At 42.4% G+C, this 15,315-nt stretch overlaps 1 protein-coding gene across 3 annotated transcripts in view; it reads left to right on the top strand.

Annotated features, from left to right (window-relative positions):
- Positions 1–15,315, top strand: part of LOC311113508 (protein phosphatase 1 regulatory subunit 12C-like) — a 20,252-nt gene continuing 4,937 nt past the window's right edge. The window contains exons 1-20 of one of the 3 annotated variants that reach the window (XR_014611011.1): positions 1–344; positions 882–1,056; positions 1,174–1,304; positions 1,593–1,711; positions 2,007–2,166; positions 2,382–2,526; positions 3,080–3,154; positions 3,464–3,543; positions 5,558–5,667; positions 5,862–5,926; positions 6,177–6,310; positions 8,120–8,207; positions 8,333–8,450; positions 9,876–9,985; positions 10,487–10,551; positions 10,643–10,682; positions 10,937–11,041; positions 11,743–11,793; positions 11,983–12,033; positions 12,410–13,657. Coding sequence is in view for 1 of the 3 variants with exons in the window: in XM_084156742.1 (XP_084012868.1) it covers positions 121–344; positions 882–1,056; positions 1,174–1,304; positions 1,593–1,711; positions 2,007–2,166; positions 2,382–2,526; positions 3,080–3,154; positions 3,464–3,543; positions 5,558–5,667; positions 5,862–5,926; positions 6,177–6,310; positions 8,120–8,207; positions 8,333–8,450; positions 9,876–9,985; positions 10,487–10,551; positions 10,643–10,682; positions 10,937–11,041; positions 11,743–11,793; positions 11,983–12,033; positions 12,410–12,496 (2,133 nt within the window). In the remaining 2 variants the exon portion in view is untranslated. Of the gene's footprint in view, positions 345–881; positions 1,057–1,173; positions 1,305–1,592; positions 1,712–2,006; positions 2,167–2,381; positions 2,527–3,079; positions 3,155–3,463; positions 3,544–5,557; positions 5,668–5,861; positions 5,927–6,176; positions 6,311–8,119; positions 8,208–8,332; positions 8,451–9,875; positions 9,986–10,486; positions 10,552–10,642; positions 10,683–10,936; positions 11,042–11,742; positions 11,794–11,982; positions 12,034–12,409; positions 13,672–15,315 lie in introns of those variants that run through there. The other 2 variants (XM_084156742.1, XR_014611012.1) reach the window with 2 other exon arrangements.

The raw sequence follows: 15,315 nt of genomic DNA on the forward strand, positions 1-15,315 counted from the left end.
ATCCACCATCTTTGGCTTCACACCCAGTGATTTGAATAAGGAAGTGAAACTATACAAATGGAGGGTGTGTCTTTTCTATCGAATTTATATTTTATTGAATAAAGTCCTCGTCGGATAATAATGGGGGACACAGCAAAGGATAAACGGCAGGAACAATTGAAGCGCTGGTCCGGTTCTAACACCGACAGAGAACCGGCTGTGCCCAGGCGAAGGTGGCGGGGCGATGTCGAGGATGCAGGCGGCTCGGAGGCCGTAAACAACGCCGTTTCAAAGGACCATTCTCAGGATGTGGAGGGAAGCAGATCGACCCCCGGGGAAGCCCATAGTCTTCTACTCAAACGAAGGTACTGTATTGTCAGATTGAATCATTACTAGCTAGGTTCTCGCTAGCTAGCTAGGACTAATACTATACCGGATGCTATTCAGGAATGCTGTGCGTGGGCTAGGCACCTGCTAGCTAGCTTTGCTGATACTTGAATGTTTATCTCGCTAACTAACTATATCTGCAATCACAACAATGGCACAAACATACATGTGTGCTTGTCTACTGTCTAGTAGTAGATTTAGAACCGTTCTCTACAATATTCGACAGGATATGTAGCTAAAACACCCATGTTGGCTGGCTAGTCATTTTGGAAAGCTAGCAGGCAGTTAACTAGTCAGCCAGCAACATAGGTAACTAACTACATATCTATCTAGTTACAGTCCATCCCACTGTTGTTGACAACCACTGGGTTTAACATGGACTATTTGGAGGAGGGGAATATGATCTGCCTTTCATGTATACAAATAATGAGGTTTGACTAGCTGCCATGGAGTGCTGGTAAAATATTCACTTTAATATCCTGAGTAGTGTCACTAAATGATGACCTCTACTGTAGGAGGCGAGTGCGGTTTGATACTGCTGCAGAGTTCCTGGCAGCTTGTGCCAGTGGTGACACAGATGAGGCCCAGGAGATGCTGAAAGATGCAAGAAAGACAGAAGGCAAGAATGGAGACTATCAGGGAGAGGTTGTGAATTGTGCCAATGCTGATGGAATCACAGCTCTTCACCAGGTAAGGACTTGGGCCTTGTGGTAAATGAGTAGAATCTAGTGTCTGTGTATTGACTCTACAACCTATAGTCATACTGGAGCTATGAATATCATCATCCTCTCTCCTCATTTACTGTAGGCTTGTATAGATGGGAACATGGAGGTGATGGTCTTTCTCCTGGCTCAGGGTGCCAACATAAACCAGGTGGACAGTGAGGGCTGGACTCCACTGCATGTGGCAGCCACCTGTGGGAACCTGGAGATCACTGAGTATGTACAGTATATCACTTCAACATCAGGCACTAGAATAGGGACTACCTATGAAAACGTTCTACATTCCTCTGTTATAGTGTTGGGCAGTCGTTGCAATTGAGTTAACCTGATTGTATAGCCTTAGCCTAGCCTCCCTGTGCCAATGTTTCTCCATTCAACAATGCTGTATTGTTGTCTGGTACAGCAGGGCCGGTAAAGCTGGTCAACTGCTTTTTGTTTACTCTTGGTTATGTGGCCTGTTTCTCGGTTGTGGATGGTTTCAAACTCTCTTTTTCTATATCTCAGTTTCCTTTTGGAGCAGGGTGCGTCTCTCACTGCTGTGAACTGCGATGGCGACGTCCCCCTGGACATAGCTGAAGACGAGGCCACTGAGTCGCTCCTGCACCAATACACAGTGAGACACGGTGAGTGCTGTGCTGCCAACACAGGGAGGAAACAAAGGAGTGATTCAGGGTGATAAGTGTTGTGGTGTCTGATTTATAAAGACTTACTTAGGTACAGAGAAGGAAGGGAAGCCAGGGCACACTCTTAGCACATTTTTGGCTTGTGATGCTGTCACGTTCCATGTCGAGCTAAACAAGAATAAGGCTCCCCCTTTTTCAATGGAGTTGAGAGGAAAAAGCTTAATGACTACCACTCTTTCCAAATTCTTGTTGAGTTGTTGATGATACATTTCGTGCCCGTCTCTTGTTGTCTCAGGTGTGGATGTGGAGGCAGCTAAGCGGGTGGAGGAGGAACAGATCATGAACGACGCCAGAGCCTGGCTGACAGAGGGGCCTCCCTCAGAACTACGGCACCCCAAAACTGGGGCCACTCCCCTGCATGTGGCTGCAGCCAAGGGCTACCTGGAAGCCATCAAGTGAGTGTCCATGGCCGTGTCCAAATTCTCTAAAAATATAAATGCATATATACATACATATTGTCTCGCCCTCCATTCTGACAAGCTCAATAACTATTGAGTTTATGGAAAAACAGGGCATTGTTAAAAAACAAACAGACAAAATGGATGAACTCAGTTGCATAGGCTTTCTGCTTTGCTCTGTACTAAGCCACTCTGTTCTTGTTGTGGTTCAGACTGCTGTGCCAGTGTGGGCTGGATGTGTCAGAGATGGACTGGGATGGCTGGACGCCTCTCCACGCAGCGGCACACTGGGGGCAGGGAGATGCCTGCAGGATACTGGCTGAACAGCTCTGCGACATGGAGGCCTGCAGCAATGGGGTGAGACCGACAGACATAGAGCCATACACATCTATACCAGTGGAGGCTGGTGGGAGGAGCTATCGGAGGACAAGGTCATTGTATTGGCTGGAATGGAATAAATGGAACGGAGTCAAACGTGGTTTCCATATGTTTGATCTGTTTGATACTCGTGGTCCTCTGTAGCTCAATTGGTAGAGCATGGCGTTTGTAACGCCAGGGTAGTGGGTTCGATCCCCGGGACCACCCATATGTAAAGATGTATGCACACATGACTGTAAGTCGCTTTGGATAAAAGCGTCTGCTAAATGACATATTATTATTATTATTATTATTATACTGTTCCATTGATTCCATTCCAGCCATTACAATGAGCCCGTCCTCCTATAGCTCGATGTACTGGGAAATATTGTTGACCGCTTGTATACCAGGTGTCTGTAATATTTATGGCTAGTATAACTTCACGTCATGTGGTAGGTAGTATGATGACACATACTGTCTTGCTGCTTCCATTTTGCTTTATTTTCTAATTTTTTTATATTTTTGTCTCCATTTTGTAACGTCAACCCTGCAGGGCCAGACTCCGTTTGATGTCGCTGATGAGAGTGTTGTGTCACTGCTGGAGGAGCTGTCACAGAAACAAGCCAACGTGAGACTTCCTTTTTTTGTCACTGTTCATGTGTGCAAAAGATTTCTCTATAGATAGCCAATACAAAACTCCCTGATTGTGAAATATAAATATTTCACATCTTATCAGAATAGTATCATTAAACTACCCATTTTTGCCATGTAATATTGGGCTGATCTGCAAAAGGCAGTGTTCCTATGTTTCTCTTACTGATTAGTGATGCTATCATGACTCTTGCTACTATATTTGCCTTGCAATATTATTATTATGTGTGTTATCTAATGGCAATGGTCATATTTCTGTCACTGATGACCGTGTGTCCCTTCACAGTGGCGTAATGAGCAGTCCATCATGGACAGACAGAACCCTGCAGGCTCTACTGCTGCAAAAGCTGAGAACAAACGACGGAGGTCAGTATATGCCTTATTACTGCTGCATCTTATTTTCTCCTGTGTTTATTTTCCTCTTCTGATCTGTAGTCTTTATTATGCAGTTAGACTGTAGTTGGAGTAAATGTGGTGGGCTTGGCATCAAGTATCAAATGTGAGGAAGAAAAAATATTTGATCCCCTGCTGATTTTGTGTGTTTGCCCACTGAGATCAGTCTATAATTTTAATGGTAGGTTTATTTGAACAGTGAGAGAAATCCAGAAGAACGCATGTCAAAAATTTTATAAATTGATTTGCATTTTAATGAGGGAAGTAAGGATTTGACCCCCTCGCAATCAAAAAGATTTCTGGCTCCCGGGTGTCTTTTATACAGGTAACGAGCTGAGATTAGGAGCACACTCTTAAAGGGAGTGCTCCTAATCTCAGCTTGTTACCTGTATAAAAGACACCTGTCCACAGAAGCAATTAATCAATCAGATTCCAAACTCTCCACCATGGCCAAGGATGTCAGGGACAAGATTGTAGACCTACACAAGGCTGGAATGGGCTACAAGACAATCGCCAAGCAGCTTGGTGAGAAGGTGACAACAGTTGGTGCGATTATTCGCAAATGGAAGAAACACAAAAGAACTGTCAATCTCCCTCGGCCTGGGGCTCCATGCAAGATCTCACCTCATGGAGTTGCAATGATCATGAGAACGGGGAGGAATCAGCCCAGAACTACACGGGAGGATCTTGTCAATGATCTCAAGGCAGCTGGGACCATAGTCACCCAAGAAAACAATTGTTAATACACTACGCCGTGAAGGACTGAAATCCTGCAGTGCCCGCAAGGTCCCCCTGCTCAAGAAAGCACATATACAGGGCCGTCTGAAGTTTGCCAATGAACATCTGAATGATTCAGCGGAGAACTGGGTGAAAGTGTTGTGGTCAGATGAGACCAAAATCGAGCTCTTTGGCATCAACTCAACTCGCTGTGTTTGGAGGAGGAGGAATGCTGCCTATGATCCCAAGAACACCATCCCCACCATCAAACATGGTGGTGGAAACATTATTCTTTGGGGGTGTTTTTCTGCTAAGGGGACAGGACAACTTCACCGCATCAAAGGGACGATGGACCGCAAATCTTGGGTGAGAACCTTCTTCCCTTCAGCTAGGGCATTGAAAATAGGTCGTGGATGGGTATTCCAGCATGACAATGACTCAAAACACACGGCCAAGGCAACAAAGGAGTGGCTCAAGAAGAAGCACATTAAGGTCCTGGAGTGGCCTAGCCAGTCTCCAGACCTTAATCCCATAGAAAATATGTGGAGGGAGCTGAAGGTTCGAGTTGCCAAACGTCAGCCTCGAAACCTTAATGACTTGGAGAAGATCTGCAAAGAGGAGTGGAACAAAATCCCTCCTGAGATGTGTGCAAACCTGGTGGTCAACTACAAGAAACGTCTGATCTCTGTGATTGCCAACAAGGGTTTTGCCACCAAGTACTAAGTCATGTTTTGCAGAGGGGTCAAATACTTATTTCCCTCATTAAAATGCAAATCAATTTCTAACATTGTTGACATGCATTTTTCTGGATTTTTTTGTTGTTATTCTGTCTCACTGTTCAAATAAACCTACCATTAAAATTATAGACTGATCATGTCTTTGTCAGTGGGCAAACGTACAAAATCAGCAGGGGATCAAATACTTTTTTCCTTCACTGTATATATTATTTTCATGAAGAAAGATGGTTTTGTCTTCATAAGAAATTTAGATGAGATTCAATTGGATAGTTCTTCATTAACTAATGTTATTTTACAAAGATGGCTGACTATTAACAAGGCATCTTCCTTATAAAGAATTGCAGGGATTGTGTTGGACAATGTCAGAACTGGATGCGCTCCTCCAGTGAATTTCATGGCTACATTCGGAACATTATCTTCTCCCATGTATGCACCAATCCAAAGCTTTTCAATGCATGAAGGGGAGTGAACGAGAGCACACTTCTGGAGAAGGGGAGAGAAATGCTGATAATAGTCATCTGTGTGTGTTTCAGGGGGGCAGTGAGCAGAATGAGCAGCAGGGAAAAGATGAACATGCTGGACCAGTCTAAAGAGAGGAGGTCTGAAGGCCTGGAGCTCAGCGAGGAGAAAGAGAGCAGCCCTGGTATATAATATGGCTGGTCATATATACACACACACACACACACAGACACAGACATCTGCTTTCATGAAGAATGAAGACTTATTGAAGTACATCTTCACATTTTTAAAAGGCTCAGGTCAAGTGGTATGGCAATTATGAATACCCAGTCATGAATACCCACTGACCAGAGTACACTTCCTGTTTGTCTTTCTTAGAAAGCTCCACTCTATCCAGTCCAGACACAGAGAGTGCCACCTCCACCGTCAGCCCTGCTGAGAAGGTAAGACATGTCTCAATGTATCTTAAGCTGTACGGTAGATGTTGTGTAGTCTACCTGGGTCTGTCGTGCTTTACACATTTAGTTATTTTTTATTTTGTATCTTAGCTGTTGATTATCACAAAATGTCCTTTCCATTTGAATGTCAAGAAAATGTTGAATCATAAGCCTAGCAACAGTGAATCGATGACTGTCAAGAGGAATGTTATTATTTTCCTGTATTGATTATGGTCCTGTCTTGCCTGTGTTCCAGCAGACTCCAGAGGAGAAGGATGTGGAGGAGCGGGACCAGGACAGAGCCAGCCGTACGGCCCGGGTCCAGCCCACCCCCCAGAGGAAAGACCCACTGGCTGACAGTCCCAACAACACCAACCCAGACAGACGGAAGTAAGAGCCACACGACACACAGTAAACACACATTAAAGCTTAGTGGCCTGGCACAACTATAGGGAAGATATGTGAATAGTTGGTCTAGCAGGAGGCAGGGTTTGGTACATAAGAGGGAAGTGATGATGGGAGCTAACGAATGAAAGACGCTCAACACAGAGGCATTTGTTAAAGCACTATCAATGTGTTTTGATTGTGGGTCAACATCTAAGTATTGCTTCCAGCATGGATCAAAGCTCAGAATGCTTTTTTTTTTATCTGACTGAGTTCTAATCTTACCTGCCTCTTTGTGAACGGGTGGAATAATGAACAGTGGTGTGTTCGTTATGTTCGCCTGCGTCCCCCGGATTAGCCTTTTTAGCAGCACATTTGCCACTCTCTCAAACGGCTAACTCCGCCCTCTCGCAGCACTGGCCGAGGGCCTGAGACGTGAAACTAACTACCCCATCTCGGAGTCGGCTCAAGGAGTCAACTAGAGATGCCGGACAAAAGGCAATTTACAGACATCCCCCAAACAAAAACCAACTTGGTGAATGAATGCACAACTGGTAAATAGTCGCTTATAGATATGTCAGTCAGTCAGGTGACTAGCTGTCGGTAGAGACTTATATTTCAGTAACGTTGAAGGGGCTCTGGCTAGTATTATTTATCCAGCTAGAACAGGGGTGTCAAACTCATTCCATGGAGGGCCGAGTGTCTGCGGGTTTTTGTTTTTTCCTTTCAATTAAGACTTAGACAACCAGGTGAGGGGATTTCCTTACTAATTTCTGACCTTAATTCATCAATCAAGTACAAAGGTGGTACGAAAACCCGCAGACACTCAGCCCTCCGTGGAATGAGTTTGACTCATGTGCTAGAAGGATGAAGTATGAAGCTAATGTAAAACAGAGCGTACCTCAGCAGGAGCAAAAAATTGGCTACTAAGTTATCATAATAACTTTGCTTTACAGAGAGTAGGCTACTGAGACAGACATTGATGTGGCGCTCAGTGGTGAAGTTGAGGCAGGCTGAAATGCATGCAGGAGACTACAGAGAGTGGAAGCAAACAGAGAGAGCGGTTAGTACAGTGGTTCCCAAACTTTAAGGTCAGGGGCTCTTGTGGAAAATTTGAGAATCTGTACAAATCTTATCAAAAATGTTAGGAACAAAAAATAAGATATTTTTCAATATGAACATCTCCACATGGCGTATCTTTCCTTTAGGCCTACATTCAAATGCAATAAGAATGCAAACAATACAGTTCTAAAAACGTTTTTGTTTATATCGGTGTTAGTCTTATCTTGATCGCCCACTGGAGTTTAGTTTACCCATCACCCACCATTTTTTACCACTACATCACTGATGTTAATACAGAGTCGTAAGTAATATTCTAATAATTAATGTGAATGTGATAATACGATCATCTGTGTGCTCCATTGATGTCTGTTTGTGCGGAGCTTGATTAGTAATGCCTAGGAATACAAATGTGAACGCTATGTAATTTGAGAAAATTGATATCTATGTAAAAAGTTGATGATTTTATGCAATTCATAATTACAACTAACTGAACATTCACTGTTGTTACGTGTCAGTGTGAATCGTTTCTGATTCAGTTTATTTAATTGTATAGAAATGCAAAAGGTTCCCTCACTAAAACTCAAACCCTTGTTACGGTTCGGAATCTAAGGGTTCTAATGGAATGGAGCTATGTGGATGGATTCTTTTGGACCATTCTGAATCTAAGGGTTCTAATGGAGCTGTATGGATGTTCTTTTGGAGCATTGTGAATCTAGGGGTTCTAATGGAGCTGTGTGGATGTTTGCCCCTCAGGTTCCAGGCCCCAGTAAGAGACGAGGAGTCTGAGTCTCAGAGGAAAGCACGATCACGCCTCATGCGCCAGTCTCGCCGCTCCACACAGGTACTGGCCACAATAAACCATCACTTTACGTCTCTTACAGAGGACTTAAAATGGATCTCGTCACCTTAACTGACCACCTTTCAGCATAAATAATAAACATGATTTTTGCTTGTTTCCTGTGACAGGGTGTGACGCTCACTGACTTGAAGGAGGCAGAGAAGAGCGTGGCCAAACCAGCTGATCCGTCACCTAGCAACATCCTGCATGTCAGTCCTATATTCACCATAACACCTGCTGAGAGAGGTGAGTGGGACTGTGGTGGAAAAATTTGCTGTTTTCATTTATTATTAATAGTAATGCCATTCAGGAAGACAGGATTATGAAAACATCAAGTTGGCAATATCAGATGCATGCCCTAGCCTTGCCTTAGTGTCTGTTAAGGGCTCAAAACTGCGACCAAAACTGGTATTTGCGACCCTTTGACTTTAATTGGTCGCTAGGGTGCCAGTGATTTTTGTTGTTTTTTGTTGTTGCTGTTCACGTTAGTTTTTGGTTCACAATTTGCTACTTTTTTTTTTATTATCAAGGTATGCAACAATGGGTATACAGACCAGGGATTCATAAAGTTTGGTCCGAAGTCTTGGTTGAATCTTTGTGATGCAAAATTGAGTCATGCGCTGTTTGAATGAACATTTCTAAAGGCCTTGCCAATGAAATGTTGACTGCAATGTAGTGCCGAATGATATCTTGATGATTTGTAACAATTGCAGGGCATTTGTTTAGCAAACTCTGCCATCACATATAGCCTACATTGTACATTACAAAAACACCGCTAGCCAAACACAATGGTCTCTTGCTAGGCACAAAATGTAATTAAAGGGCAACTACACCCTCCAAATAGTTTTTTGTTGTTGTTCCCAGACCTCAAAAGTGTTCTCCCGATGTGGTTTAAGCATTGTTGTGGACTAAGAACATCACATTTTAGCAGTTTTTCTATTTTTAAAAAGTGTGATTTTGAGAGTGAAAACAGGGAAAACAGAATTTCACAAACGATGCTACATATTTTATAGGGCCCTACAATCGCTAGCAATAACACCCTTTTTGGGATTGTTCAGTTTTATTTGTTTTGTATGGAGGGTAGGTCATTATAGGTCAGGGCTCTCCAACCCTGTCTCTGGAGGTTTTTATTTAAACCCCAGTTGTAACTAACCTGATTCAGCTCATCAACCAGCTAGAATCAGGTGCGCTAGATTAATGTTGGAGCGAAAACCTACAGGACAGTATCTCTCCAGGAACAGGGTTAGAGAGCCCTGCTATAGGCTACTTACGCAGCCTGAAAATTAAACATAACATTTAATTGATGCGTGCATCATCTGCTTTCCATGGCCAGCATTCTTTTAATTCGGCCCAGTAACTTTCAGTTGGCATTGGCCCTGTGTGCCACTGGCAAATTTATCTGAATGTCACCCTGCAAGGGCATGCAAATTTAAAAGATGGCTAGTCATTATTATCCTGGTTCTGTATGGAATGCAGGTACATTATGGGACACAGGTCAGGTCGATATCGGCGCGCAGAGGCAAAAAATTGGTGCAACCAAATCATGTGCTGGTGCCGTCAACTGAAGAAGTTGGTAGCACCAGTGCCACCGGTAGGAAAAGTTAGTTTAGAGCCGTGCTGTTGAATGCCTTTGTGATCTAGCAATGTCATTCTGTTCCTATTCTATTGTAGACACTGACCCAGCGAAGGAGGTCGGGCCCGAGGGAGAGACGCGGCTAGGGGTGAGGGACCGACGGAAGGGGAGGAGAGAGAGACGCTCCACCGGGGTGGTTCAGCTAGGGGTAAGCGGAGGAACCCCGTCATACATATTCATAGTATTCATGCTAGAGCTATTGATGTCCTTGTTCTAATTGTTTGACCATTTCCTCTTTGTATAAACTGATTGAACTTTAATTTGACTATCAGCCAATATCATAGACAATCTCACTCTTTCTTGTCCACATCCAACAAGCCACTAGTACAAAATTAAATGTAATGTCCTACAAAGACAAAGAGGAAATGACACAGTATGTCCTAACCTCATACTCAGAACAGGAACCCCATACCTGACCTGAAATGCTGTTTTTCCCCTTTTTCAGTTGTGTAATTGCTATATTTCTGTATTTTAACTGCTTTATAATGTAGGCCTGAAGATAGGACTTTTCCCCCACACTGATTCTTTGTCACAAAAGTGGTCTTGTATTAACATACCTGGTAAATATTAGTGATCAATGTCAAACGTACCATTGTCAACATGGTATTTGTTACAATAGTCATTATTCACTAGATCTTTTTTTTATAAGAATGAACATTTGGATGCAATGGATGAAGCACAACAGGATGAAAGCCACCGTCATAGTTCAACCAGGTAAGTGTTTTTCATTTCTATACTACAGTATACTGAATTACTAAACCTCTTTATATTGAGTAAACCATGTACCCTATGTCTATCTTTGCAGTGAGCCTCAGTTGGGAGATTTTTCACCAGACTACAAAATGGTATGGCATTGTTGACAACTCCCAGTGATTTAAATACACACATTCTTCAGGCACTTGAGAGATGGTAGCTAAGGTTTTAATAAGTGAGAGAAAAACAGGCTCTGAAGAGGAGAATGAATAGACACAGCTGACTAGCTGTGAAATAGGAGTTTAAACCACTTAAACTGAATGTATTTACAACTGCAGTGGCTAGGCTATATCCAGGCTGATGTCCTCTGCCTTTGACCGACTCCCTGTTTGGTGTCGCCCTCTAGCTGTACACGTCGGTGCTGCAGGAGAACGGGTTGCTTAGAGACAAGCTGCAGGAGACGGCGCTGGTGCTCAGCCAGAGCAAAGTGGAGCTGGAGAGACTCCGACAGGTGAGGATATGATCCTCTCTGGATGTTGATGGCCATTTTGTACAGCAAAGCCATGTGCCATGACTCTTTCCCTTGTCTTCTCTCGCTCATAACTACAGATAAGTCTGGATGTAATTATCAGGTATTCCGTTTCATTATAAACTGGGTGGTTCGAGCCCTGAATTCTGATTGGCTGACAGCTGTGGTATATCAGACCGTATACCACGGTTATGACAAAACAGTTATTTTACTGCTCTAATTATGTTGGTAAACAGTTTATAATAGCAATAAGGCACCTCTGGGGTTTGATATATAGCCAATATACCACGGCTAAGGGCTGTGTCCAGGCACTCCGCGTTGCGTCGTGCCTAAGAACAGCCGGGGTATATTGACCATATATCACAAACCCCAGAGGTGCCTTATTGCTTAAATATATTAGATCCACATAGCAGTGGAAAGGAGGGAGAAGAGGGGTATTGGGACAGATCCTAGAAGTGCTGTCGCTGGTCATGTGGCGGGACCTGACTGTATTCTGTGTCCGCCTCTGACAACGTGGAGGGAAGTTGTGTAACACAAACAATACACAGTATTGTATGAACACAAAGATGGAATCCAGATTATAGCACACAGAATGTGTCTGCATTATACCGCTCAGCTTCTGTGTTGCGCTGTGCATGTCACACAATAGCCCTGTTGTAACTGTGTGTCTGTCTCCATTGCAGAGTCAAGAGAGCAACACAGAGAGGCCGGCCCTGCAGGAACTGGAGAGATTTGTGAGTCCCGTCTTAAACTGTCTGCATTCAGGTTTAGGGTCCATTTCACTTTTAGCTTTCCAATTCAGAAAATTATTCATTTATTGGATCAGTTGAGGTCAAATGGAATATAACCTAATGTCATTAGCCGTAAAGGCTGCATACCTGTGTGGGAGTGAGTTAAAAAATCAGTATCTGTTTTTCTCGCAGGAGAAGAGAGCACTCCAGAGAAAAGCAGTGGAACTGGAGGATGAACTGAAGGTATAAGGGAATTGTTCAGTCACTGGGGCTAGCCTATTTAACTCATATTTTGTCTGTTCAGACTTTAATTAACCTGCATAATTGTTAGCAAACTACCCCAAACACTAACCATAAGCTACCACAAACTATTCAACAACCCAAAACAACCTCAAAAACACTAACCACATAAAAGTACTCAAAACAACTCCAAATTACACAAACACGACAATCTACCCCAAACACTAACCAAAACAACCCCAAAATTTGTGCTGAGAATATTGTTATATTCTGTACTGTTCTACATTGCATTATCTGTAACAACCAATAGATTTCCATCAACTGATCATGATAAACAAAACCGTTGTTTGACTCCCCCCTTGTTATCGTATATTTCTAGGTGCTGGTGGATCTCCGAGCAGACAACCAGAGGTTAAAGGACGAGAATGCCGCTCTCATCCGCGTCATCAGCAAACTCTCGAAATGAGCCTCATCTGCCAAACCTCTATACGGAGAAAAGTGTTAAAAGTTCCTGTCTCTTGCCCAACTCACAAGGCACATACCGGGAACAAAACCCAGCATAAAAAACAGCGTTCCGCTCTGATAGAAGACCAACGATGCATTTGTTCAATGACATTTTGGGATTTATAACTGGATAGTTTTTGCAGGGTTGTTATTCGCCTTTGCGTTGACTTCACTCGTTACTCGATCTACTGTATAACAAGCTGAACTGCACCTCCTATGGATTCACAGGGTACTGTAGGGTGTTCCTGTTCAAATTCTGAAATAAGTTGATCTTTTTTTGTTTTTTAGACCGAAATATTTTGTGCTTCGCTTCTGCATTGCCTTGTTTAAGGATACATGTGTTTTTAAGATATATTTTAATAACCATGCAAAGTGTGCGCTTACGATAACATGATTTTACTCCAGAGTATATACCACGCGACACCTAAAAAGGACTGGGGGGGGCGATGCCAACGTCAGGTCCTTCAGTTCTGAGGAGAGGCGGAGAAGGTTGTTATTAGGTTTTGACATGCACATTCCACAAAAATGTGCCAAACACACACACCAATTTCCGGCTTGTTTGGCATGTTGTTTGGGGAAAGGTGAAGTGATTGGTTTGTCTCTCTCAGGACGAGTCTGGGTCAATACTGTACTTGAGCTGACTACTGTTAAAGTTGGACCAAACTGTATGCGCATGTTAATTTTTTTCTCTCCTGTGAATGTATATTTATGTGTATATTTATGTACAGGGGCCCTCTCCTCATCCAGTGATGTAGTAGTAATGGTCTCTTTTATTTAGAAAAGGACGGAGATGGTGGGCACTCATACTGTGACAGAGACCTGTTCGTTAGTAGACAGGCAAGATGGGTCAAGTCTTTTGAATGTTTACTGCGTTTTTTTTAAATGCATGCCAAATTGTATTTTGACAATGTGCCTTTCTATATATATTTGTAATTTAATATTTACACAACGTCAAAAATAAAATACAGTATGGTAATTTAAGCTCGCCATCTTGCCCGCCACAATTCCTGTGAGGTGAAGAGAATAAATCTCATGATCAACACCTTACCTAATGGAGACATTAGGGAAGCACTGAATGTGCAAGAAAATGCAAATGTTATTTATATTGTGCTTTTCATTAAAAGTCCAATGCAGCTGTTTTTATCTCAATATCAAATCATTTTTGGGTAACAAGTACCTTACTGTGACGGTTTTCAATTAAAATGGTAAAAAATAAACAGAGCTTCTTAGCAAAGAGCAATTAACAAGCAAGCATTTTGCTAGGACTGTCTGGAAGTGGGGAGGGGGAAACTGAAAACTAAAGGTTTAGAACTCTCTTATTGGTCTATTAACTAATTTAAACACCTGGTGATGTCACCAGGCAGGCCAAAACTCCATCCCACCAAAACAGGCTGAAATTTCAGGCAGTCTTTTCAAACAGCTCTTGCACTAAAAGGGTATTATCATTTTCAGTATTATTCCAACCTCATAGTGTGGAAATATATATATATATATCACAGGAAAATCAAGTTTTTACTGCACTGGACTTTTAAAGAGGACTCTTAGTAGGTAAAAAGAAAAAGTCAAGACCAAGATACATTAATAATTACATCACAATCAGTAATGACTGAGTTTGAGTTTCCTATTTTTGTGTATCATGTTTTACAAAAGACAACATATCCACTACATCTAGGCTCTCCAACCCTTTTCCTGGAGAGCTACTGTCCTGTAGGTTTTCACTCCAACCCTAATCTAGTCAACCTGATTCTAATAATTAGCTGGTTGATAAACTCAATCAGGTTAGTTACAACTGGGGAAAACCTACAGCTCTCCAGGAACAAGGTCGGAGTGGCCTGCACTAGATCAACATATCCACTTTCATAAAGTAGTCACATATCCACTATATGGCTTCACATGTAATAAAGCATGTAGAACTTACTTTTATAGAAAAATGTTGCTCGAATGTGTTACGTTAAGTTCTTAACTAAAGTAACTGTTAAAGTGATCATTAAAAAAAGAAAAACTGGGGGGTTTGGGAAACCCTGAAGTAGCAGACCAAGGCCTAGATTCAGTCAGATCAAAGTTAACCAGCGATAGCCGACACTTGCATAGCTGATGTTCTGGAGGTGTCAAATCGGTGAGCATCTGCTCTTGATCATTGTCAGGAAGCCACACCCGCCCCACTCGCGTTAGAAGTTCAGAACGAGAAAGTGTAGGCTATATAGAAATAGTGACGCTCAAATTGAAAATCATTCAACTAAATAATTAGGATGTGTATCAGCCTAATCGATGTGTAGATTACATATCACGTTCCAGTGTTCCAACTTGTAAACAAGGCTGCATGGGTTTTCTCTTTTTTATATATATATAGAGAGAGTAGATGTCCGTGCTGGCACGAAAATCTAATTTGCATCTTTAAAAAATCCCCATCAAAATCCATCTGTTTAAGCAGCAGTGTTTGTCAGACCAGGCGACATCCGAAAATCGGTCTTCTCATGAAAACGTCTGTAGCGTCCAAACGGTTTGGCCCTTATAAAAATGTACCATGGTACTACTATGGTGCTTTCACTTATACCATGGAAATCTACAATGGTTTTAGCGTTGAAGTATGATGGTCTAACATGGTACTGCACAAACTGTCAGAAACTGTCTCAGGGAATCCAGACAAAGGTGTTTGAGTGTATATGGTGGGCATATTGGTTTACTAACATAGTTGAAGTACATAGAAATTGTCTTGAGTACAGGTCATAAGTACAGTACAAAAATTAAATAAAAATCTAATTTAATACACGTACATGTAAA

Source organism: Coregonus lavaretus (assembly GCF_964263955.1).
Source record: "Coregonus lavaretus genome assembly, chromosome: 40".
In the NCBI taxonomy this organism is placed as follows: Eukaryota; Metazoa; Chordata; class Actinopteri; order Salmoniformes; family Salmonidae; genus Coregonus; species Coregonus lavaretus.